This window comes from Narcine bancroftii, chromosome 3 (genome assembly GCF_036971445.1).
Source record: "Narcine bancroftii isolate sNarBan1 chromosome 3, sNarBan1.hap1, whole genome shotgun sequence".
NCBI classification, from domain to species: Eukaryota; Metazoa; Chordata; class Chondrichthyes; order Torpediniformes; family Narcinidae; genus Narcine; species Narcine bancroftii.
The window spans coordinates 299272422-299298244 of record NC_091471.1 but is presented as its reverse complement, the minus strand read 5'-3'; the positions used below and the strand labels follow the sequence as shown (position 1 = coordinate 299298244).

The 25823-nt window shown below is 38.9% G+C and overlaps 1 protein-coding gene across 2 annotated transcripts in view; it reads left to right on the top strand.

Annotated features, from left to right (window-relative positions):
* Window positions 1-25300, top strand: part of zap70 (zeta chain of T cell receptor associated protein kinase 70) — an 83178-nt gene extending 57878 nt beyond the window's left edge. The window contains exons 11-13 of one of the 2 annotated variants that reach the window (XM_069928665.1): window positions 2961-3101; window positions 4432-4544; window positions 24772-25300. In XM_069928665.1, the coding sequence (XP_069784766.1) occupies window positions 2961-3101; window positions 4432-4544; window positions 24772-24859 (342 nt within the window). In that variant the 3' untranslated portion in view covers window positions 24860-25300. Of the gene's footprint in view, window positions 1-2960; window positions 3102-4431; window positions 4545-9163; window positions 9629-24771 lie in introns of those variants that run through there. The other variant, XM_069928666.1, reaches the window with a different exon arrangement.
* Window positions 25301-25823: the final 523 nt, after the last annotated feature.

Genomic DNA, 25823 nt, shown 5'->3' with positions numbered 1-25823 from the left:
ATTTAATTGGCCACATTTGGTTATAGGGTCTGTTGCGGTAATAGTCAGTTGGTGTGTTGTATCTCTAAATTAAATTAACTGTAAAAATATTCAGAAATAGTTTTGGCTCGATGGGCTGTGAGAGTTTATTTAGTACTAATTTTCTGGGGTAAAATTGTGCAGATGAACAAAGTGGAGCTGAAGAGGCTCAGCAGGTCAGACAGCATCCATGGCGAGAAATGGTGGGTCACTGTTTAAGGTAGAGACTGTTGAAGAGATAGCGAACATAAAGTGGCGGGGGAGGGGTGCTGAGGGACAAAGAGATGATTGGATGCTGCCCAAATGAAGGTGGCAGAGGAGGAAAGACAGGTGGGACAAGAGAAACCAGGGGAGAGGATGAGAAAAGTAGAACGGGAGCAGGTAGAGGACAGATAGAAACAATGCAACCAGATAGGGGTGGGCTGGCCATTCCTCTCCACAGATACTGCCTAACCCTCTGAGTCCTTCCAGCTTTGTATATTTCACACAGGATCCCAGCATCTGCAGTGCTGCCATTTTCTGCAATTCTGAAGTCTGCAATTCACAAGACATAGGAGCAGAAGTAGACCCATTGGCCCATCAAGTCTGCTCCACAATTAAGCATGGAGCACATGTCCTCAGAGGTTCCAGTCACTGATTTGTGATGAGAATCCAAGCCAATTTTCTGCAGCCTCATGGTACAATTAGTTATATTGAGACAAGTCTTCAGGATGCTGTCCAGCCAAGGGAACACACGGATGTGAGGTCCTTTATGGAGCAGTTAAAAGAAGTGCTTAAATTGCTATTAGAAAGTTAGGCTTTCAGATGGATTTAATGTAAAGAAAGTAACAGGGGAACATGATTTAAATCTTCCAGAAGGGCCATGATCAAGACCATTACAAGTGTTCATGTGGCTTCATCATGTATCCTGTAAATGTCAGTAATTACCCACAGTGGCATAAATTACCCACAGAACAATTATAAAATAATGAACTTTAATCTCAATTTGAAGAAGTTGTGTTTGAAATAGAATTGTGGACTCTCTAGAATTAGTCATAAAATTACCCAACTTGTTCATTTTGCTACACACAAATTGTGGTTAAATTAAACAAATTTTAAATTAATTTAAAACTGAAAAGCAACAATGCCAATTTGAATTATATAAATATCTAGGTTAATTTTATAACAATGGTATATTCTCCATATTGTCATGACTGTGTCTATTAGATCTGTATTTGCATCCCTAATTAAAGCTCACAAAGTTTCAGTTAAGAATGTTGATATCTTGAGATATGCAGATAACAGCCTAAATGTTGTTTTCTGCAATTGGCCTGTACATGAAATAGAATAAATTAGCATTGATGGTACTGCACAATATTATTATTGATCTTACTCCTGCCACCTGTTACTAAAGTCTTTTGTCACAGTGAGGAATGGCATTGCTGTTCATTTTCACCTTCTAGCTGAGGGAGATTTGCTTGCGGAGAGCTTTTCAGGCTGTCACTGCGCTCATTAAAAGTAGATTGATAAATATCTGGATATTAAAGATAGGAAGCTGGAGGAGGAATATCTACAACAAGGTTAATGAAGAATAGAAATGTCTCAAAGGCCAGGTGGTTCTGTGCTCCTATTCCTGATGTTCTTATCAGCTTAGGGTGACAGCAACCTGGAGCAGAATTTACAACTTCTTTATATCCCCTGTAAGCCTCTTATTCCTGACCTCAAATACACCCCGCTGGTTAACAACTCCTCTGCTATGGGGAAAAGTTTATTATTGTCAATACTATCTTTGTCCTTTACAATGCTGTGCATTTTTTCAGGTCCCCCCCCCCTCCCATCCCCCCTCAGCCTCCTCTGCTTCAGGGTACACACCCCTAATTTAACCAGACTCTCCTCACAACTGAGATACTCCATAGCTGGCAACATGCTGGAGAACCTACACTGTCTGCAGAGCAAACATGTCCTTCCAAATCTGTGATCAAAATTGCACACAGAACTCTAGCTATTTAATAAAGCTATATCATAACTTCTGTGCTCTTATATTCTCTGACCCAGCTAATGAAGGCTCACATCTTGTGTGACTTCTTCACCACACTTTCATGGAGCTTTGAATCCATGCACCAAGATCCTCCTGTTCCTCAATGCTCCCTATTGCCTTTTCATTTATTGAGGGTCTTCTATCCTTCATTTAATCTCCCAACGTGCATCCATTTACATACCCAAACAACATCTTCCTGCAGTCCAAGTGCCCTGTTCATGACCCACATCTCCAGCATCATGCAACTCTGCTCAACTCACAGTGTACTGATATCATATTCATCATTGCGGATTGCTGCCACGTGTGTTACAACAACTCAGTCAATCGATTTTTATTTTTACTTCCCCCCCCTTCTTTATCTCAGAAACATTTCTAAAATTTACAGAACTTGTAAAGTTGATATCAGAGTGTTATATTTTTCTCGTGCAATTAAAATTAAATCATGCGTGAGACACTCAAGAGTTGTGTTCATCCCCTCCTCAGCTCACAAAGCCTCTTGGACATAATCTACAGCCCTAGTATTGTCTGGTGGTTGGCATCCTTGGCCTTAGCACAGATTGCAGGACAATGATGCCGGGATGTTTCTGATTCAGAAACACTGTCTAACAGATGTTTGGCATCTGTTCTGCAGGAAATACAGCCACATTGCAGTTGGACCAATATTGTTGAATCAAATCACTAACGAAGCTCTGGTACACTGCACATGGCAATCCCAGAACCCGCAGGAACCCATGACCAACCAGTATCCAATGTGCAGAGCCATTTCGATAGTGAGACCACAAGAATCATCGCCCCCTTAACTTCCCTGACTGAAGTGACATTATTCTTGTCTCTCACATCAGAAAACAAGTTGCAATGATCTTTTTTAAGGTAGCAGCTGCTTCCTCATTTTAATGTAAGATTCTGAATGTGGGTTTGATCTCAGGCTCGAACAGCTGGGAAGTGGCCAGTGAAGTGGTATGCTCCTGAATGCATAAATTATCGGAAATTTTCAAGCAAGGCTGATGTCTGGAGCTTTGGTGTGACAATGTGGGAAGCATTGACCTTTGGACAAAAGCCATACAAGGTAAGCTCTCCCCTTGAACCCATTTCATTTGTAGGGCAAGTCTTGTTGGGGGGAGACAACAGTTCCTGCAGCAAACTGAGTACTCTCTCATTCACCCGTCTGTTGAAGGTTCCTCTTCCTGTTGTAGAGAATGAAGATGGTAAAGGTTCAAAAGGTATTTATTTAACAAGACCAGCAGGTATTCTGTCTGGAGTCTGTCTCTGTCTCTCTCTCTCTCTCTCTCTCTCTCTCTCTCTCTCTCACACACACACACACAGCTACTGTGTGTTTTCCCCACAGAGCAATATTCCCCTGAATGCCTAAGTAATCTAACAAGCTCTGGGGAGCCATGACTACAGGTGACTCATCACAACTCAATCAAGTGAAGCCTCATTATCTCCCAGTAACTTCACAAATAAAAGTATTTGCAAATTGCCCCTAAGGAAACAAGCTGCCCCCCCCCCCCCCCCCACCTGGGAGAGCAGCAAAGGATACAATTTTACTAAAAACACAAAATCAGCAGATCTCTCAGCGTCGTTTCAAGCCTGAGCCCTTTTTCGAGGTGTGAGTGAAAAGCAGGTAGGTGCTTGAATAAAAGAAAGGGATACAGACCAACAGACAAAAGGTGTTAATTGGATATGGAGAGGAAGCCAGGAGAGAGTAAAGGTGAGAATCAGTGTTTCAGAGGGTACATTTTACGCTTGATTTGAATCTGGCAACAGTTGAATGGAGAATACATTATATTGAAAAAATATATTGAAACCTTGTGCTGTCAGCTTTCCTGTAATGTGATCTTTTCTGATCATTCACGTTCTCTTTATGATGTAAAGATCATCCACCCTAGTTTTTATCTCTTGAGGTCAGAGTACTACAGCATGGAGGCAACCTTTCACTGAACTTGTCCATGACAACCAAATTACTCCTATTTGCCTGCATTTAGCACATAACCCTCCAAACCCTTCTTTTCCTATCCGTTCTGTCTAAATCTTATTTATCAAAGCTGCTCTTCTGTCAGAGTGAGAGCAACTTTATAAAGTTCCTCTCGGTGCATAAAGTTTCTCTATTGTTGGCTTTGAGTGAACATGATATCCTGCAGCTCTTTATTTGTACACCATGGGTAACAAACCAATCTAAAGGATGTTTTCAACTTCTGAATGTTTCTCATCAGTTTACTAAATATGGCAAACAAAGTAACATCTCATGAATTATAAGCTTCATATTCGTGAAAACTGGGGCCAAGGGAGCAGAATCCTTCGAAATGATCGGAACTACTTTGTTAATTGTCAGATGGTTCAATTGTATCGATTAAAGTCACCACCACAGTTTATAGCAAATCTACTCCATTTCACAGAAAATGAAAGGTCCAGAAGTTGTTTCTTTCATCGAACAAGGAGGTCGATTGGATCGTCCTTCTGATTGTCCAGATGAAATGCATGAACTCATGCAAGAGTGCTGGACTTACAAGTAAGTTTAAACTTAATCACATAGAACCTCACAGCAACAAAAGATGAATGGATTGTTGAATATTTGAATAAAATCAGCAAGTTAATCTATATCCATGCTCCAACTTTAAAGAGAATACAAAATCTACTAACATCATTGAGTGTTTGCACCATTCTGATTGGCATACATCAGAACATATTGCACTCGCCAAATATGTCAACGTCAATATCCTTGGTACTGAAATAACACAATGTTAAATAAATTTGCCGAGCAAAAGCATGTGTTATACGGTTCTCAAATAAAACCACTGCTGTACTCTGCCTATCAATAAATGCAGCCAGAGATCCCAGTGTCTTGCTGACCTTTCCTGATATCACAGCCAGGGGCTTTACCACATCAGCAGATATTTTAACTACATTTTTTTTCCAAAGGCCTGAAATTAATTTGGTTAAACGTAATGAGATTCACATCTGAAAAGGAGACTGAGTAAATTGTGAGAATGCTGTTAATTTAATGCAAACAGCTTACTGTATCTTCAGAGCTTCTTCAGGTCCTGATTTCTCTTTTATTTTGTTTAAAAAGTTAACAGCTTATACAACATTTAATTCTGTTCTCACATACAAGGCTAGTCTTAGACATTTTCAAAATTTAGCATCAACATGAAGTGTGATTAAATGTGTGAGTAGTTGTGTGGAAGATGCCTTATCACTAATGCGTGGCCAAATGCACAAAGTACATTTAAAAATGCAGAACTGGTCTTGTCAATTAGTATTTTTAGACATGGTATTTAGTAGCAGATATACTAAGACCATAATACTTACAATGTTTTCACAAGAAAAATTTGATAAATTATTTTAAAATCTTTATACGAATTTCTAACTGGGTGCTGTAATCTTCTCAGATGTGTCAACATGCAATGGAAAATATCATGCTTTTCTGGATGCTCGGATTGTTAAGAATGAAACGCAAAAGTCTGCAGACACTGTGATTGTAGTAAAAACACAGAAATACTGTTCTAGAGAAACCTAGTATTTCTCGCAGCATCGAAAGGAGGTAAAGATGTATAAAGAAGGGCTCAGGCACGAAACAAGGGTTATTTATCTTTATCTCATATGGACACTGTGAGACCTGCTGAGTTCCTCCATCGTCTCTGTGTTTTTACCTTGGATAGTTAATATCATTACATTACTGCAGGTAAAGCAGAAAACAAAGGTCTTTAATAACAAATTATTTGACTGCTTTGGCTATTCAAAAAAAACCACAAAATTATTGAAAATCACCAGGCAGACAGCAGCTGGCAAATTCTTGCAATCCTCCTCCACCATTGATTGTGGCACCTTTGGATACTCTGCCCGAAAGGGAAAGGTTTGGTGGTACAGAGGGGTGCCATTTTATTTCTGGGAAAGAAGCCTTCCGTACACTCTCCAAAAGTTGTGAATCGGACTCACTTTCCTGGATCCGGAGTTGTTATTAGAGAGGTCAGACAATGCCCATTTCATATTAAAATGTTGCTCGGCAGAATAATAGTTCAGCCCAGAGAGATAGACCGAAAGGCCTGCTTCGATCCTGCAGTGTTTTGTGGATCTGTGGATAGATGATGGAAACCATTGACCAGACAGCATTTAGCTCGTGTGTGCTAACCCTGGGGCGGAGTATTATCTTTTGTTGAAGTTCTTGTTATGGATATCTACAATAATAATTTTGTCTATCATTAAAAGTGGTGCCATGCAGTAAAAGATTAAATACGAAAGCGGGTTGTTATCTAAAGTGGTTTGAGAATACCCTTCACAAATGTGCTATAGTTTACTTCATGCTTGATGGATCTTATGATGGATCTGTGCAGGGACTTGACCCAATACGTGGACTGTCTCTTTCCTTCCACAGACACAGAGTTCTTCCAGCACTCTGAACCCCAGCGTTCACAGTCTGTTTTATTCTTCCCGGTTACTGGTGGTTGTGGATATAATCCAGATGAGATGATTCAATTTGTATTTAGGAGCAATGAAAAAAAATAATTTCCTTGCCAAAAGTAAACAAGAGATTTGCAGCAAACTACCCATTAAAACTTGCACGTCAAATTAGGATTTGTACACATCAGAATCAAGGAAATGCAAGCAGTTATACAGGCCTAAAATCCCCTGCAGCCTCAGCAACCTCGACAGGCACAATACCTGTTTGGCTGTCCAAGTACTCAGTTCACATCAATAACAAAGGGGAACATAAGAAACAGAAGTTGGCCACCTGATTCATCAAGCGTGCTCCACCGTTTAATAAGATCGTCTGGTCATGGATTCAGCTCCATTTATCCATAACTCTTAATTCCCCTACTATTCAAAAATCTATGCCCTTGTGTCTGAACTGCATTTAATGAGTCAGCCTTCACTGTTTTTTCTGGATGCTGAAAAGACCTCCAGCATTTTGGTGTGTTTTTACAGCCTTCTCTGCTTTCTTGGGCAGATAATCCCACAGATTCTCCACTCTCTGGGGAAAGCAGTTCCTCCTCATCTCAGCCTTAAATCTACTTCACCCAATCTTGAGGTTGTGCCCCCCAGTTCCAGTCACCTGCCAATTTAAACAACTTTCCTGCTTCTATCTTATCTATCCTTTTCATAATTTTACTTCTAGAATCAACCCGGTACCTCCTCTACACTGCCTCCAAATCCAGTACATCCTTTTTCTGCACATAGTGCTTCAGGTGTGGCCTTGCAGGTTGCAGCACCTCCTCCCTGTTTTTACAATAATGTTTGGGACCAAGACAACGTTTTCCTTTATTAGCCCCTGTGCTCCACAGTTTTAAATTTATAATCAAACAATTCACATGGGATTAAGGTGCACAATCCAGATTTTATTCAAGGTTATTTGTATACATTTTGGTTTGACCATGTAGAAATTAGAGGACCTTTTATACATAGTTTCATCATTTCAGGGCACCATAAGATTTGGGACATTTGCTTCACAGGAGTATGTTCAATTGCTTAATTAGTGCAGGTATAAGAGAGCTAGGCTTGCTTCAAAGCTTTTGATCACCTTTGGAGTCGAGAGACACCATTTTTCAACACGATAACCAGAGTTGTGACAAGGAAAGTCAAAGAAACCACTATGAGGCCTAAAAACAAGAATAAAACATTAAGAAACATCACCCAAACCATAAGATGACCAAAATCAACTGTTCGGAATATCATTAAGAAGAAAGAGTGCACTGGTGAGCTCAGTAAACGCAAATGGACTGGTAGGTCAAGAAAAGACCTCTACTGACAGAAGAATTAGAATTAGAACATAGAACACTACAGCACAGTACAGGCCCTTCAGCCTTTGATGTTGTGCCGACTCATATATCCCTTTAAAAAGTACTAAACCCTCCCTTCCTCATAACCCACCATGAAGAAATTTTTAAATTCTATATGCCTGCCTGAATGCCCCTAATGTTTCAGCCTCCACCACCATCCCTGGCAAGGCACATCACCCTGCATTCCATGCACCCACAACATTTTGTATAAAAAAATCTTAACCCTGATGTCTCCTGTAAACTTCCCTCCCTTCACTTTGTACATATGTCCTCTGGTATTTGCTATTCCTCCAACCTTCGTATCATCTGCAAACTTGCTGACCTATCCTTCTGCCTGTTCATCCAGATCATTTATAAAAATCACAAAGAGCAGGGGTCCCAGAACAGATCCCTGTGGATCTCTACTAGACACTGACCTCCTGGCAGAATACTTTCCATCCACTACTACTCTCTGCTTTCTACATTCAAGCCAATGTTTTTATTAATTCACACAGCCAGGGTTCCATGGATCTCATGTCTCATGACATTCTGAATGAGTCTCTCATGAGGGACCTTGTCAAATGCCTTACTAAAATCAATATAAACCACATCTGCTGCCCTACCCTCCTAAATTTCTTTTGTTATTTCCTCAAAAAAAACTCAGGAGGCATCTCCTTCCCTTCACAAACCCATGTTGACTATCCTTGAGCAGACTGTACTTCTCCAAATGCTCATAGATTCTATCCTTAAGAATCCTCTCCAATAGCTTGCACACCTCAGACTCACTGGTCTATAATTCCCAGGTTTCTCCCTATTACCTTCTTAAATAAAGGAACCACACTTGTCATTCTCAAGTCGTCCAGCACTTCCCATGTGACTAAAGAGCACTCAAAGATCATAGCTACTGCCTCAGCTATATCTTCCTTAATTTTTCAGAGTGACCTGGGGTATATCGCATCCAGGGTCTTACCAATCTTAATGTTTCTAAGAAGATCCAACACTTCCTCTTCCTTAATCTCAACATCGTCCAGCACACAAGCCTGTTCTATTCCAATCTCACCCTCATCAAAGTTCTTTCCTTTTGTGAATACTGAAGCAAAGTATTTATTTGGACCACCCCAAACTCCTTTGCTTCCAGGCACATTGCCTTCTTTATCCTTTAGCGGCCCCACCTTCATTCTCGTCATCCTTCTGTTCTTCACATACTCATAAAGCGCCTTGGGGTTCTCCTTAATCCTGCGTTCCAAGGCTCTTTTATGCCCCCTTAGTGTTCTCCTAAGTTATTTCTTAAGACCATTCCTGGTTACCATACACTTCTCATGTGGCCTTGCTGCTTCCTTCATCTAATGTATGCTTCCTTCTTCCTCTTGACTAGCTCCAAACACATTGGCGGCGCTTTATCCCACAACAAGACAATCATCCCAAACATACTGCTAAAGCCACAAAGGAGTTTTTGAAAGTTAAAAAATGGAAAATTCTTCAATGGCCAAGTCAGTCACCCAATCTAAATCCAATTTAGCATGCCTTTCATATGCTGAAGAGAAAACTTTAAGGGACAAGCCCCCAAAACAAGCAAGAGCTGAAGATGGCTGCAGTCAAGGCCTGGCAGAGCATCATCGGAGAAGATACACAGTGCCTGGTGATGACTATGAATCAAAGACTTCAAGCTGTCATTGCATGCAAGGGATATGCCACAAAGTACTAAACATGACTACTTTAATATATATAGCACTGCTCTGTCCCAAATATTATGGTGCCCTGAAATGAACTGACAACATATAAAAAGTGCTGTAATTTCTATAGGGTCAAATCAAAATGTACACAACTAACCTTGAATAAAATCTGGAATGTTCTCTTTAATCATATGTGAATTGTTCAATTAAAAATTAAAAATTGAGGAGCACAGGGGAAAATAAAAGAAGTGACTTTGTCTCATGTGTTATGGAAGGCACTCTAAGTTCAAACTCTCCAGCAATCAAGGCAGACATCCATTTGCCTTCTTGATTACCTGCTGCACTTGCCAACTAACTTTTTTTGATTCATGCTCAAGCACTCCTAAGTTTTTCACCAGTTAAATAATAGTTTAATTTTAAAATTTTCCTTCCTAAGTGGGTGGCCTCGCATTTACCAACAAGTCAGACCCTTGCTGACTCGCTTAACCTTTGTACATCTCTCGGCAGATTATGTACAATTTACTTTTCTACTCAATTTAGCGTCATCAGCAAACTTAGTTACCCTGCACATGGTCCCCTCCTCCACATCATTTATTAACCATTGCACAAGTTCTCAGAATGTTGTGGTTACCTGTGTGAGTGAAGAGAAAAAGGAGTTTCAATTTATTTTTTTTAATTCTTGTCAAATGCGGAATAATTATGTGATCAAGAATGGACCAGGTGTGCTGCCTTTTGCCTCTATCACTGATTTCCAGCAGGTCTAGAATCTGAGGGCTCCATGTGTTCAAACTCCAGGGGGCTTGGTCTGGATGGTGGTTAGGGTCGTAGAATCACAGTGAGGAACCAAGCCCTGAATGCTACCGGCTTTGCCAGCTGAGAAACCAATTTCACTGTTCCTCCTGTCAAAATTGTGACAATAACTTCATAGTCTATTAGAGGTAAATAATATAAAAAAATATAAAAACCATAAACAATGCAATAAGAAATTAAGAATGCATATGAATACATAATTAAGATCTATTCCCCTTTCTTCTAATACACACTATTGCATCATCTATGAAAGTCAAAGGGGCCTTAATGGTGTTGAGAGGGAAAAATTAATCAGCCATGATCAAATGATGAAGTTGACTTGATGGGCCAAATGGTCTTATTCTGCTTTTATGCCTTGGATCCAGAGGCCATTGAAAGTGCAGAAATTATGAATTTCATCAGGACACAATTCAACAAATCAAAAGTTGATAATCATTTCACTATAGTTCAGAGAGATCAAGGTGCTGTGGTGCATGAATCACAGAAAATACAAGTCAAATAACATGATGGCCTCTATTGTTAAGGGGTTGGAGTTTAAGAATAGGAAAGTGGTGAGGCCTCACTTGGAATACTGACCACTTGTGGTCTCCGAACCTGAAAGAGGATCTCACAGTAGTGGAGGCAGTACAAAGGAGATTCACCAGGCTAATCTTTGGAATGAGAAGGTTATCTTTCAAGAGTGGTGACAATTTGGGTTTGTATTCCTTGGAGTTATGAAGAATGAGGGGTGATCTTATTCAAAATCTGGGGGTCTTGCCCTGGGTTGATGTTGAGAAGCTTACCCTCAAGTGAGAGTCATGAACAAGTAACAAAACAAGAGTCACACAGGATACGCAGATGCTGAAATGTGGAGCAAGAAACTCTCTGTTGGAGGAACTCAGAGTAGGTTGAGCAACATTAGTGGGAGAAAAAGAATTGTTGATGTTTCAGGCCAGAATATTCATCAGGTCTGAATAAAAAGTAAATAATGACACAAAATAAAATACAAAATAAGAGGCCAATTATTCAGACCTGCTCCAACATTTCTTCTCTCAGAGGCTAATGTATCTCTGAAATCCTCCAACCTTAACCTTTGTGGAGGTCAAATCATTAGGTATAACATGAAGATGAATCAATATTTCGATGACAGAGGAATTGAGGGTCATGGGGTCCTGACACAGAAGAGGGGTCAAGGCCAAGATTGATCAGCTATGATCACATTGAATGTGGGAGCAGGTTTGAGGGGTCAAGTGGCTTTTCCTGCTCCTACCTTCCTCTGCTTTATGCTGTATTTCAATCTGACTCAATGGAGAAAGGTTGCAGCCCTATCGTTTTAGCTTTTACCCTAGATTTGGATCTCAAAGGATTCAAAGCTGTTCTCTTTAGATGCACATCCCACTGTGCTGTTGGATAAGAGTTCCCTAGAACGGACACACTGATGATGAATGAACAATGGAAAAATCCCAATAGATGATGTGGGGAGTCTGACAGGAAATCCTGCCGGGAATGATGAACCCTGATGCCTCGTTCTCCTCAGCTGGGAGAGATCCTGGGCTTGGAGGCTGTTATTGTTAAATGATTTATGATGCACATTGTACGATGCACATATGCACTCAAGTTCTTATTTGCTGCAGTCAAACAGGTACTTGTAAAGACAAACTATAATAGTAAATCAATCGAGTTAAATTAAAAGAGACAATAAATACCTAAGAAAGATACAAATACAGTAAAAGCCCCTGTTATTCAGAATTCAAGCAACCAGCAGCATCAAGCAACTGGCAAAAAAAAAATTGTGGAAAATAAATAGATTACAAAATACAAAAGTTTAAAACTGGCGCACCCCTGGGAGTTAGTTCACCAATCCATGCAACATGCTGTGATAGAGTATATAAATATGTTTTTTGGAGATAAATTGGGAAAGGTTTGTTAGAGTAGATTACATACAAACACTTTAAAACAGATATTATTTAAAATACTAGAGCTCTACCCCATGCTAGATATATTGGCTCCACGGCTTTTTCAAGAGCTTTGAAGAGTGCTCAAGAGACTTCACGAATGGATTGTTGTTTAAAAAAGGCAACAGATGAAAGATCTTATTGGAGCCACAGATTGTCTGGAAGAGAATGTGTTGTTCTAAGAGGGTCATGTGGTTTTGCAATTAGAGAGACTCAAACGGTCTTTTTCTCTAAGAGAAAGAGAGACAGACAGACACAGAGATCATTCTACAGTGTTACAGCCAGTAACACCAGCTGGGACTGGAACAGGACAAGCTGGCAAGCTTGTGGAAAGCCTTTTTGTAAGATGGCCTAGTCAAAGCCCTTGTGGTTCATGCAAGAGGAGAGGACTGGCTGTCTAATGTTTCACTTGGAATAAGTGAAACGAAAAGGAACTCTGTGGTGACCTGAAAGAAAGAGGTTATCATCTGGAGAACCCTGAAGGGACAAGTTTCATCAGCAAGTCACTGAGGTGACTGATGGAATTACATCAGTTGTGGATGTCCTGGAACAACAAATCTCTCTGAACACCAACAAGAACCTTCCTGAGTGGCAACCATTTACCTTTCAAGCACCAAAGCCTGGTGAACTTTATAAATGTTAAATTCTGTGAACAGTATAAAAATTGCCTGCAACCAGTGAACTTGGAGGAATGAGAAGTGAGATTGGACAGTGAACCAAAAAAACTTTTCTGAACTTACACACACAATAAATACACGTGAGCTTAGAATTAGAAGGGGGTCAAGTTAGGTTAGTTAAGTTAAAGTGTGATTCTGTTTTCATGTTTAAAGATCATTAAAAGCAACTTTTGTTTATGTAACCATTTGTCTTGGTGAATATCTATTGCTGCTGGATTTTGGCGTCCTCTGGGCTCGTAACAATGCAATCTCAAGCAATTGGCAAATTTACTTATCTAGCATCTAACAATCCCCATGGATGCCTAATACTGGGGGACTTACTGTATTCACAATAATCCTCATGCAAAAAGTGTAATGGTTCAGACAGTCCTTTTATGCTGTTGGAACATTCTATGATTGGTGTACCAAAGGGAGGTTCAAGAGCTTCATAACTGTTACCTCCCGGACGGTGGACTTCAAAAATAGCTCACGGAGCCAAACAAAAGTGTGCAACTCCACATGCATGAGGAATCATGGGTGCGCAGTGCGCAATCAAAGGAAAAAGAAGACACCGACTGGAGGAGGGCTCAGCAGAGGAGCGGGCAGCCACAGGGTGAACAGCTGAGGGACACCCGACACCAGGGCGCTCAGCTGGAGGACGAGAAATGTTTCAGAGGAGGGAGTGAGGAAACAGACAAGGGAGAAAGATGGAGAGGTGATCCACAAGAGGATCAACGACAGGAGGCCCTACAGACGAGCAGCCCAGGAGGGGAGCAAGAGGAGGCCCGAGTGTAATGGAAGATTTAAATCGTGTTTTTTTACTTTTGCAGCCTTTGCTTCTGCAGGGCTGAGAACCTGCTTGTTTTTTAGAATCAGCAGACATCAGCTAAATTCCACTGAGGGGCCAGAGATGCTGTTATCTGACGAAAGGACATCTGTGTACCAAAAACATTTAATCTTCCTGCTTGTTTTGGTCACAGACTGTCAGAGGCCTAGCCTTGATGCAAAATAAACCATTGTATTCAAAGTGATAAGCTGAAAATTATGTTATTCGATAGAAGCCTAAGCATTCTAGCTTGCTCGCTTATCTTTCTTGCTGTGCTGGGAACAGGTGCTTGGGTAAGGAGTTTTTGGGTAATATAAGCCATGATCCCGCTGCTGAAGTTAGAGACTCTCTGAGAGGTGGCAACATCTCTCAGCAAGAAGAAGAACTTCTGGAGTCCAGCCAACATCCCGGTCGGGGGAGGTGGAGAAGCTGCTACCGGCTCCCTGACAACCTACTACAAGTGTGCAGTCGTTGCCTCGCTTCGGCAGTTGGGACCAGTCCAGGCGTTGATAAGTATAGTTGGGAAGGGTGAGCATATTGTAGTTTGAAATCAGCCTTTGAATTTGTAATAAACATTTGTATAATCTGAACTGCTCTCGGTGTGTGTGTCTATTTTCTTTCGGTAGCTCAAACACTGTGACCAATCTAAAACGAACAAAATGAGAGTTATAAGTTTACCCAAGACACCGAGAAAGAGGTACAAGCAGCTCATCAGGAAAAACAGAAGAGGCACAGAAACAAAGAAGAGAAGAAGAAGACACAAACACAGAAGAAGAGGAAGAAGAAGACCAAGATCTTTACAGAGAAATAGAAAGTAAAACTGATGGACAGAATATAGATAAAGCTTTTTTTTAAGAACAAATGAGATTACTAAAGGAATGGTTGTCATTAGAATTTAGTGCAATTAAAAGCAAAATGAAAAGAGCAGAAGATAAAATGCAAAGTTTAGAGCTGGTCATGACAGAAATAGGGAAAAAAGTAGAGAATGTGGAAGAGTGGGAAACGGCTGTAGAAATGGAAGTAAATGACTTAAGAGAAAAATTGGAAGAAAGTGATAAAAACATTAAAGAGACACAAGAGTTGTTATCTCAGAAAATTGATATGTTGGAAAATTATAGTAGGCGAAACAACATAAAAATAGTGGGCCTGAAGGAGGGTGAAGAAGGCACAGACACGAGAGAATTTATAAAAGGATGGATCCCAAATATCCTAGGAACGACAGAAATAAAGGAAGAAATGGAAATAGAAAGGTCTCACAGAGCACTAACTCCGAATCCGCAGGCACATTAAAAGCCAAGATCCATCTTAGTAAAATTTTTGAGATATACGACAAGAGAAAATATACTGGAGCGGGCAAGGAATAAAGTTAGAGAAGATAATAAGCCTTTGGAATATGAGGGTCAAAAAAATATTATTTTACCCAGACACAAGTTTTGAACTCTTAAAGAGGAGGAAGGAGTTTAATGCAGGGAAAACCATTTTATGGAAAAAAGGTTACAAATTCATGTTAAGACATCCAGCCGTGCTTAAAATATTTATCCCCGGGGAGCAAAACAGACTGTTCTCGGATCGGGAGGAAGCACAAGAAATCGCAGAATGTTTTCAGGACAGAAGAAGAGATGAAGAGATGTGACAAGAATGAAGAATGGCAATAAAGTATATATATACAGATGTAAAAACAATGTATATGTAAAGAACTAAAGAGGGAAAAGAGAAGGGAAGGAAGGAAGTAAGTGGAAAAAAAGGGAGAGCTTTGTTATATGTGTAAAAAAGTGTTTTCTGGGGAGAGCTGGGGGAAAGGGAATAACCGTCACTGCAAAATCAGTTGACGCTTGCGAGCAAGATCGCAATCCAAATGGAAAGGGGAGTTGTGGTTGCCCAGAAAGGGACAAGGGGCAACTCAGAGAGGGGGGGAGCATTTTGGGTTAAGGTATTATTGGGTGTGGGGACTGTTGGGGTATTTTATGTTTTAAATGTGTTGTCGTACATTGAGTTTAATAAGGGAAAACTAAGAGATCAAAATGGGATAAAGGGGATGGAGGTGGTGAAGAGGTGGAAAATTGGTGTAAGCAAGATATAAGATGGCCATGTTGAACTATATGACTATAAACATTAATGGAATACATAACCAAATTAAAAGGAAGAGATTACTAAATTTATTGAAGAAGGAAAAAATAGGTATAGCATTTGAGCAGGAAACGCATCTAACTGAAGTGGAACAACAAATGAAAGAGAGACTGGGTAGGACACGTAGCGGCAGCAACCTATAATTCAAAAGCTAGAGGTGTAGCCATATTAGTTGACAAAAATGTACCAATTAAAATAGAGGAGGAAATAATAGATCCAGCAGGGAGGTATGTAATGATATACTCAGAATTTTGGAATTTGCTCAATATATATGTGCCTAATGAGGAGGATCAAAAGTTTATGCAGGATATTGTTTTTGAAGATTGCAGACACACAAGGAAATATATTGATAGGAGGGGATTTTAACCTTAATTTTGATCCAATGTTGAATAAAACTGGTCAAAAGACAAACAAAAAGAATAAAGTAGCCAAATTTATGGTTAAATCAATGCAGGAAATGAAAATTATGGATATATGGAGGAGGCAACACCCAAGAGAGAAGGAATATTCATATTATTCGAGTAGGAACAAAACGTAAAGGATCATTCACCCCTGTTATTAGCAATAGAACTGGAGGACATCCGACCAAGAACATATAGATGAAGGTTAAACTCCATGCTTCTTAAAAGGCAGGAATTTAGAGAGTTTATTGAATGCCAAATTAAAACATATTTTAAAATAAACACAGAATCAGTGAAAGACAAATTAATATTATGGGACACAATGAAAGCCTTCATTAGAGGACAGATAATAAGTTGTGTAACTAAGATGATAAAAGATTATAATCGGGAAATAGAGCAGTTGGAAAGGGAGATAGTAAGTACAGAAAAGGAACTAGTAAAAAGGAATGATATAACAAAAAGGAGAAAATTGGCAGACAAAAAAATAAAATACAAAACATTACAAACATACAGGTGGAGAAGAACAGAATGAAAACAAAGCAAAAGTATTACAAACTGAGAAAAAAAACACAAAATATTAGCCTGGCAACTTAAAACAGAACAAGCTAAAAGAACTGTATTGCCATCAAGGAAAAAGGACAAACAAATTACATATAGCCCAACAGATATTAATGAAAACTTTAAGGAATTTTATGAACAATTATACCAAACTGAGAACGAGGGGAAAGATGATAAAATAGAAGAGTTTTCAGCTAAAATTGAACTGTCAAAATTGTAAGAAGAGGAACAAAACAAACTGAAAAAACCATTTGAAATAGTACAGGATATATTAAAAAAGCTGCCGAACAATAAAACACCAGGAGAGGATGGATTTCCAATAGAATTTTATAAAATATTTAAAGAGTCATTAATTCCTCCTCTCCTGGAAGTAATGAACCAGATAGAAGAAACACAAAACTTGCCAGATTCATGTAAGACAGCAATAATTACAGTAATACCAAAGATGGGGAAGGATCCATTAACACCAGCATCATATAGACCAATATCTCTACTTAACTCAGATTATAAGATAATAGCAAAATTATTAGCAAACAGGTTGGCCGATTGTGTACAAAAAAAATTTTTTTAAATATCAAACTGGATTTATTAAGAAAAGACGAACAGCGGATGATGTCTGTAAACTTATTAATCTAATTCATGCAGTTCAATGAAATAAGAAACCAACAGTGGCTGTTGCTTTAGATGCAGAAAAAGCCTTTGACATAGTAGAGTGGAGCTACTTATTTAAAGTATTACAGAAGTTCAATCTACCAGAAAAATACAGAAATTGGATGAAAGCATTGTATAATGGACCATTGGCAAAGGTAGCAGTAAATGGATATGTATCGAATCAATTTAAATTAAGTAGGTCAATTAAACAGGGATGTCCATTATCCCCCCCCCCCCCCCCATTGTTCACCTTAACAAAATAGAACCTTTGGCAGAACTGGTAAGAATAGAAAATAAAATAAAAGGCATAAAAATAGAGGAGGAGTATAAAATCAGCTTATTTGCAGATGACATCATAGTATACCTAACAGAACCAGAGATATCAATAAAAGAATTATATAAGAAATTGAAGAAATATGGAGAAATATCGGGTACAAGATCAATGCAAATAAAAGTGAAGTGATGCCAATAAGTAACACAAATTATACAGAATTTAAAAAAGAATCACCATTTAAATGGCAACCATAAGCAATCCAATACCTAGGTATCAGGTTAAATAATATCAAGCCACTTGTACAAACTAAATTATCAGCCACTAATAAAGAAATTGCAGGAAGACTTAGAACCTTGGAAAGAATTATCGCTAATGTTGATAGGGAGGGTAAACTGCATTAAAATGAACATGTTTCCAAGGATACAATACTTATTTCAAACGTTACCAATTCCCTTAACAGAATTTTTTTTTAATGAACTAAAGAGAATAATAAGGAAATTCTTGTGAAAAGGGAGAAAACCGAGGGTAGTGTTAGATAAATTAACAGAGAGGTATAACCAAGGTGGTTTGCAGTTACCAAACTTTAAAAATTATTATAGAGCCGCACAATTAAGGTATTTATCAGATTTTTACCAGACAAGGGAAAAAACCAGACTGGACTAAGATAGAACTAGATAAAATAATGGAGAAGGTACTGGAACATATACTTTATAAGTGGGAAGAAAAGTTGGTGCAATATAAAAGCTCACCAGTATTGCTTAGAAAGGAAGAAAAAACAAATACCAAAATTATTATTGATGCAAAATCCACTAATCCCTTTTACAATAGATAACCTTTCCTTTAGAGAATGGGAGAGAAAAGGAATCAAAAGAATAGAAAATTGTTTTTTGGGAAATAATTTATTAACATTTGAACAGTTGAAGTACAAATATGGAATAACTCATGGTACAATGTTTCCATATCATCAATTGAAAGCTTATTTAAAGGATAAATTGGGAAACAGATTGAGATTACCTGAAGGTAGCAGCTTTGAATATGTAATTAAAGACACAATGATAATTAAAAGATTTATAACAAACATGTACATTAAGTTGCAAGATAATGAAAATGATGAAATAAACTACAAACCTAAACAGAAGTGGGAAAAGGATTTAAACATAAAGATAAAAAATGAAGTATGGAAAAAGTTATGTTCTGGAACTATGAAGAATACAATAAACACAAGGTTACGTATGATACAGTATAATTGGTTACACAGGGTATATATCACTCCTCAAAAGTTAAAAGAATGGGATTCAACATTATCGGATAGATGTTTTCGTAGTAAGAAGGAAATGGGAACAACAGTACATGCAATTTGGGCATGTAGGAAAGTGAATATGTTTTGGGAAGAACTAAATCAGATATTAAATAAAATATCAAAAAATAACATACCAAAAAATCCAGAGATCTTTCTTTTAAGTAACATAAGAAGTAAAGAATTAGGCCTCAAATTGGATAAAGCGCAAAAAAGATTTATTATGATAGACTTAGCTGTAGCAAAAAAAATGTATAATGTCAACTTGGAAAATGGAAGAGAGCCTGAGAATACAGCAATGGTACATGGAAAATGAATAAATGTATTCCATTGGAAAAAAAACCATATAATTTAAAAAATAAAGTCACATTGTTTGAACAAATCTGGAAACCATACATGGAACATTACAGAGAGAACTTGCCTCGGACCTCCATTACCTAAAATGAAAATGATAAGAAGACAAAACGACTAGATGCAGTGTGAAACAAATAGATGACGCATTTTTCTTGTTTATTTTCCTTTGTGTGAAGATATTGTTTTATGGATTTATTGTATATGTTAAATATTTATGGGTTTTTGAGCCACTGTGTAAATTTAATGAGAAGCGTTTGTACATATTTTGATTGATATGAAATTTAAAAATTATAAAAAGAAACTGTTCTTGAACCTAGAGGTGCTCGATTTCAGGCTTCTGCCCAAAGGTAGCAGTGAGAAGAGGTTGTGACCAGGGTGGTGTCTGTAATGGATGAGAGGTCAGAGTCTGTGATGGACCTGGCTGTGTTTGCTACCTTCTTCAGCATTCTGCATTCCTGGGAAATCAAACTCCACAAACAAAGCTGTCAGTATACTTTTCACCATGCAAGAGAATGCATGATTTTTGAGACAATGTGCCAAATCTCCTGAGACTCAGAAAGTAGAAGTGTTGGTCTGCCTAGGGTGGCATGGTTAGCATAGCAGCAACACAGTTACAGCACTAATTGTAATGAGTTTGTACATTCTCCCCGCATCTGAGTACTCCAGTTCTACCACCATTCAAAATTGTAGGTCAATTGGATGTAATTGGGTGGCATGGGCTTGTGGGCCAAAAGGGCCTGTCATCATGCTATATGTCTACATTTAAAAAAAATTAAAATTCTACCTTTTTGCTTCAATGTGTTGACTCCCAGGAATGGTCTTCTGAAATATGGACTCCCAGAAGTAACTCTGTTACGAGCCCAAAGGACCCCAAAACCCTGCAGCAATAGACATTCCTCAAGACAAGTGGCTTTCAAAACAAAAGTTATTTTTAATCAACTTCAAACATGAAAATAGAATCAAACTTTAATTTAACTCTATACTTATACTATATACTAACCCAAATTACCCTCTTCTAATTCTAAGCGCACATATATGTAATATGTGTGTAAATTCAAGAAAAGTTCTTTGGTTCACAGTTCAATCTCACTTCCCCTTCTTCCAAGTTATATGGTTGCAGGCAATCACCATACTGTACACAGAATTTAACGTATAAAGTTCACCAGGTAAATGTTTACCTCTCAGGAAGGTTCTTGTAGGGTTTGCAGAGAGATTATTGTTGCTCCAGGATTTCCACAACTGAGGTACCACCACTTGTCATCACAGAGTCTCTCTGATGAAACTTGCCCCATTGGGGTCTTCTAGATGGTAACCTCTTTCTTCAAGGCACCACAGAGTTCTATTCCTTTCTCTATTTCAAGAGAAACATCAGACAGATAGCACTTCCAGCCATCTACTGCTCTGGAACTTGCTTTCATCAGTTTCAAACAGTTCTCCCTGGATTGCACTTTTCAGTTACTTGTCAGTGTCCCACACACTGACTGACTGACTGAGCTGTTAACTCAACTCTCTCTCTTTTCCAACTGAAACTCCAAAGAGAGCTTGTGACTCATGTCTTTCAAAACCCCCACCTTTTCCAGCAAACAACAGGAGTTCTTTCTTCCTCTCAAGTTGTTATCTTAGATAAACAATCCAGGATTAACCTTTCTGTGAGCACTTTGCAGAAAGGGTACTGACTCCAACAAGACAATGGCAAACATTTTATGATGTCAGTTCAATTAACACCTACTTGTGAAAGGTGCTTCCATTCTCCAAGAGATCCTGCAATGTGAATTATTCCGTCTTTCAAGAAGATCTGATTTAAAATGCGTGTATGTATGTGACCTACTCTAAATCTTATAAATTCTCCCCAAATATTAATATTGTTACAACTCTTCCCACCTCTTTCAAATCAATACGGACAGGTGCGTGGAGAGTCTAGTGGTGGAGGCTCTGTGACAAGTGGGGTGCTGCTTGCTTTAAACTGTCAACTTCTTCAATGTTGTCAGAGCAAGAAGTGAACATTCCATGAGCCAGAGTGCATGAAGATATTCTGGGAGTCAGGTCGGATGTTACTTGCTCCCCAGTATTTATCGTGGGGTTTCAACTCACATCCGGACCAGAAGACCAATGCAAGTATGCTGATGTAATGTGCAGTGAGTTTCATCATTTTAAAGAAAACTTTGGAAATGGTAATATTGGGATATCTACCCTAACCCCACCCCGTACTCCCCCATCCACTATCCACCCAGGAATGTAGTTCTGCACTTTCTCTTTCAGTTGATCTTCCATTCCCACTGCTCAGTCTGGTCCACAACCCACCTCCTCTTTGATCTTTTTGATTTAACAGCAAGATATCGCAAAATTATATACCCTGTGTAACCACCTCTAGGTTCAAGAACAGTTTCTTTTTATAATTTTTAAATTTCATATCAATCAAAATATGTACAAACGCTTCTCATTAAATTTACACAGTGGCATTTTCTCCCATTTTCCCCCCTTTCCCTCCCTCCCCACTTCCCACCCCCCTCCAAAACCCATAAATATTTAACATACAATAAATCCATAAAACAATATCTTCACACAAAGGAAAATAAACAAAATTATTAATTTCAATATAATGATGCAGATGCTATTGAGCCTGAGTATTGATAGAATCTGTACCTGGACATAGATTTTTACATATCTGAAAGACCCAAGTACTTCCAAACAACCCTCTTTGTGCTATGTTCTCAAATTAAACTAAGAGAGAAAAATTGTTTCTTCCACAGTGTTGTGGTGTCAAAATAAAGTGGCTAACTATCAGCAAGTTTGATAACATCTTTGTTGCTGGTCACCAGGAACCTGAATAAAGTGAGGCCTGATAGCAATGAACACATCTATTGCCCCAAATCTTTGAGTTTATCTTCTTTCAAGCCACTTGTGAATGTTCTGCTAAATAGCAGATCACTATCTCTTTCAAGATGCAGCAGTTATTTTATTAGCTTGTGAACCAGTCACAATTTAAACAATCATATTCACTGTTTCTGATGGACACCAATTAAATCTGAGTATTCCTGTCCCTTGCTTGACTCATTAGGGTTATATTAAAGGCCCCCAGTAGCAAGCAGCAGGTCAGAGAAACAGTCAAGCAGTTAGATTATGAAAGATGTAAAATCAATAACATTATTGTTGTAGGCAATTTTAAATTACGCACTATTGGCTGGGTCTCCCTTGGTGCCTTGGGCTCAGATGGAGCAGGTAAACAAGAAGTCTTCAGTGATGGGAAACTAGTACAATACAGAAGTGTACTGGAGGGAATCAGCAAGTCACATAGCATCCATGGAAAGCAATAGGCAGTCAATGTTTCTGGACGGAGACCTTTTCCAAGAGAAGATCTCAGGCCCAAGACTTCGACTGCCTGTTGTTTTACATATGTCAATCAGCCATTCTCAACTTTTTTATGGCTCTGCTCAAAGTTTATTGCCCCCCTTCCCCTCCTGACTACATAAAATACAAAAAAATTTTTATGTTATTCAGGGTGAAAAAAAGGCTTTTACTTCAATGTTCTGTGGCCCTGGTTGGGGGGTGGGGGTTGGTGGCATAGGGCCCCTGTTGAGAATGGCTGATGTAGATGGTCTGATGAGGGATGTCATCATGTGGTAGTTGTTGGGAATGAGCATGCCCAGGTAATCAGAGTTTAGATACATGGGCAAGCAGTTTGTTGTTTGCAATACAGTACATAAAATGTTTTTTGGACAAAAATGTTAGTGGGCTGATTAGTATGTTTTCAGATGACATGTGAATTGGCAGTGGATGAATATTTTCTGATGGAAAATGGGATGGAGAAGTGGCCAATGTGAGTTCAAGTTTATTATCAGATTGCACAAGCACAACTTGATGAAATAGCTTTATCTGATACTCAGTGCAAATCATGCAGATGCACAACCAGACATAACACACATACAGACAAACAATACATAAGCAGAAGAAGTATTCATATATGCAAATAAAAATTAAATAGTGTTTTGTAAATATATGGCTGGTTAGTGTGAGCAGTTCCTTTGGTCATTCAGCAGTCTCACTGCCCATGGGAAGAAGCCATTCCTCAGCTTGATATACCTGTATCTCTTTCCTGACAGGATTAATTGAAAGATGCTGTGTGTTGGTGGAAAGGATCCTCAACAATTTTGTGTACCTATTGAGGTGTTGCTCTTTGAACAGACTAAATGCAAGGGGAAAGTACACAGAAAATGGTAGGACCCTCACATGCATTGACATACAGGTTCATTTTGGGATTCAAGTCCACCCCTTCTTGAAAGTGACCACACCAGTGGACACAGTGTTAAAGAAGACATACAACATGCTTGCCTTCATCTGTTGGGGTGCCTAGTGAAAAGTTGGCAAGTCATGTGACAGCTGTACAAAATTTTAGTTGGGCCATATCTGGGATATTGTGGGCAGGTCTGATCACCATATTACAGGAAGGATGTGGAGCAGTGGTTCTCAACCATTTTCTTTCCATTCACATACCACTTTAAGTAATCCCTATGCCACTGATGCTCTATGATTAGTAATGGATTGCTTAAGTGGTGAAAAAAAGGTTGAGAATCACTGATCTAGAACTAATTATTACTGTAATTTCTGCTAAAGAAAATTTGTAATTGGCCCATTTCCTTTGGAGTTATGAAACTGTGCACATAACGAGTCAATTAGGTACGATTAAAACAGTGGTTTTCAAACTTTTTCTTTCCACCCACATACCTCCTTAAGCGATTCCTTACTGATCACAGAGCCCCTATGGCATAGCGAATACTTAAAGAGATACGAGAGTGGAAAGAAAAAGGTTGAGAACCCCTGATATGGAGGCTTTGGAGAGGATACAGAAGAGTTTCAGGAGGATGTTGCCTAGATGAGAGTGCATGGCCAATGAGGAGAGGTGGGGGAGCTTCGGATTGTTTCCTCTGGAGCATCAGAAACCAAGAGGAAACTTGTTAAAGCATGATTAACAGCAATGCTGTTACGCCAGTGATCAGGACCTGTAAAGAGTTTGTCCATTCTCCCCATATCTGTATGGATTTCCTTTGGGTGCTCTGGTTTCCACCCAGCTTTTGAAATATACCGGAGGTTTGCTCATGTGCCAAATGGTCTGTTACCATGCTGCATGTCTAAATTTAAAATTTAATTTTAAAAATATTAAATTTAAAGTTTATAAAATTATGAGCGGCATAGACGGCATGAATAGTCAGGGTCTTTTCCCCAGGGTGGAAAGCATAGGGTTAAGGAGATTTGTGAGGCATTTTTTAAACAGAGTGGTGGGTGCCTGGAACACTCTGCGTAGGGTGGGAGCAGATACAATAAGACAAGACCCAAGACCCACTTGATGAAAGGCAAACTGGGAATCACAGGCTACTTAAATGAAGAAAAATCAATGATGTCTTTCACTTTGCTTTTTATTTTACAGGGTGGACGATCGTCCTGGATTTGTACAGGTTGAGAACAGAGTTCGTGACTACTATTATAAAATCACACAGAAGCCAGTATCAGTTTGACACTGTACTTGGGATAATGTTACACTGGACAAACATTGGTTGGATTTGTATGGTGGTATTTTATTGCATCTGCTCTAATTAAGAGTTCGTGTAGTCAGTAGCGATGAGAGCTGTTCGCATCAGCAATGCTTGAGTATTTGCATACATTTTAATCAAGCACGTAATCTGACTTTGAACAAAATTATTGATATTTTTTAAATATAATTTAATTTTACCCTATATGTTTATCAAGCAGGAATGAAAGAGTTTGTGGTTTTCATCAGACATTAGAATTGGTCATAACTAACATGGGCATTCTACTTAATTGAGAAAGGGTGTAAGTGTGAACAGATTGTGCCAGTAAATTTATTTGGCATTGTATTTTAGTAAACAAGAAATGCTACTGTCACATTGTTGATGTTTGATGTACAAGATCAAAGTTATAAATGGCCTGATTGCAAATTGCACACATGTTGTTTCACGATGAACTATTTTTTCCATCAAGAATAACAAGCTCTGAGTGCAAATAAAAGTTTCCAATTTTTATTGGAAAATGATGACTTTGCCACAGGGGCTATTACACCTCCATTAAGGGAGGTTTGGGACAAAGAAAGGGCAGTTAACTGTTGTAACCAGTTGGAAAGCCAACTCTGACACCCAGCTCCCGTCCTGGGGATCTCAATCCACTCATCGTGCATTGTGTCCACTGCAGATGGTGGGATTGGATTTGAACTAGTCCTACTAGCCCCTCCAACCAAGTAGCTGATAGCAAAATCCTACACTTCTGTCTCTCCAAGTCTCAACCTGGTTCATAAACTTTCAGTTTAGACAATAGACAATAGACAATAGGAGCTGGAGTAGGCCCTTTGGCCCGTCGAGCCAGCACCGCCATTTTACAGATCATGGCTGATCACTACCATCAGTACCCCTTTCCAGCCTTGAAGATAGAAAAAAGTAAAGTCAAATAGAGTTGACAGAAATTATA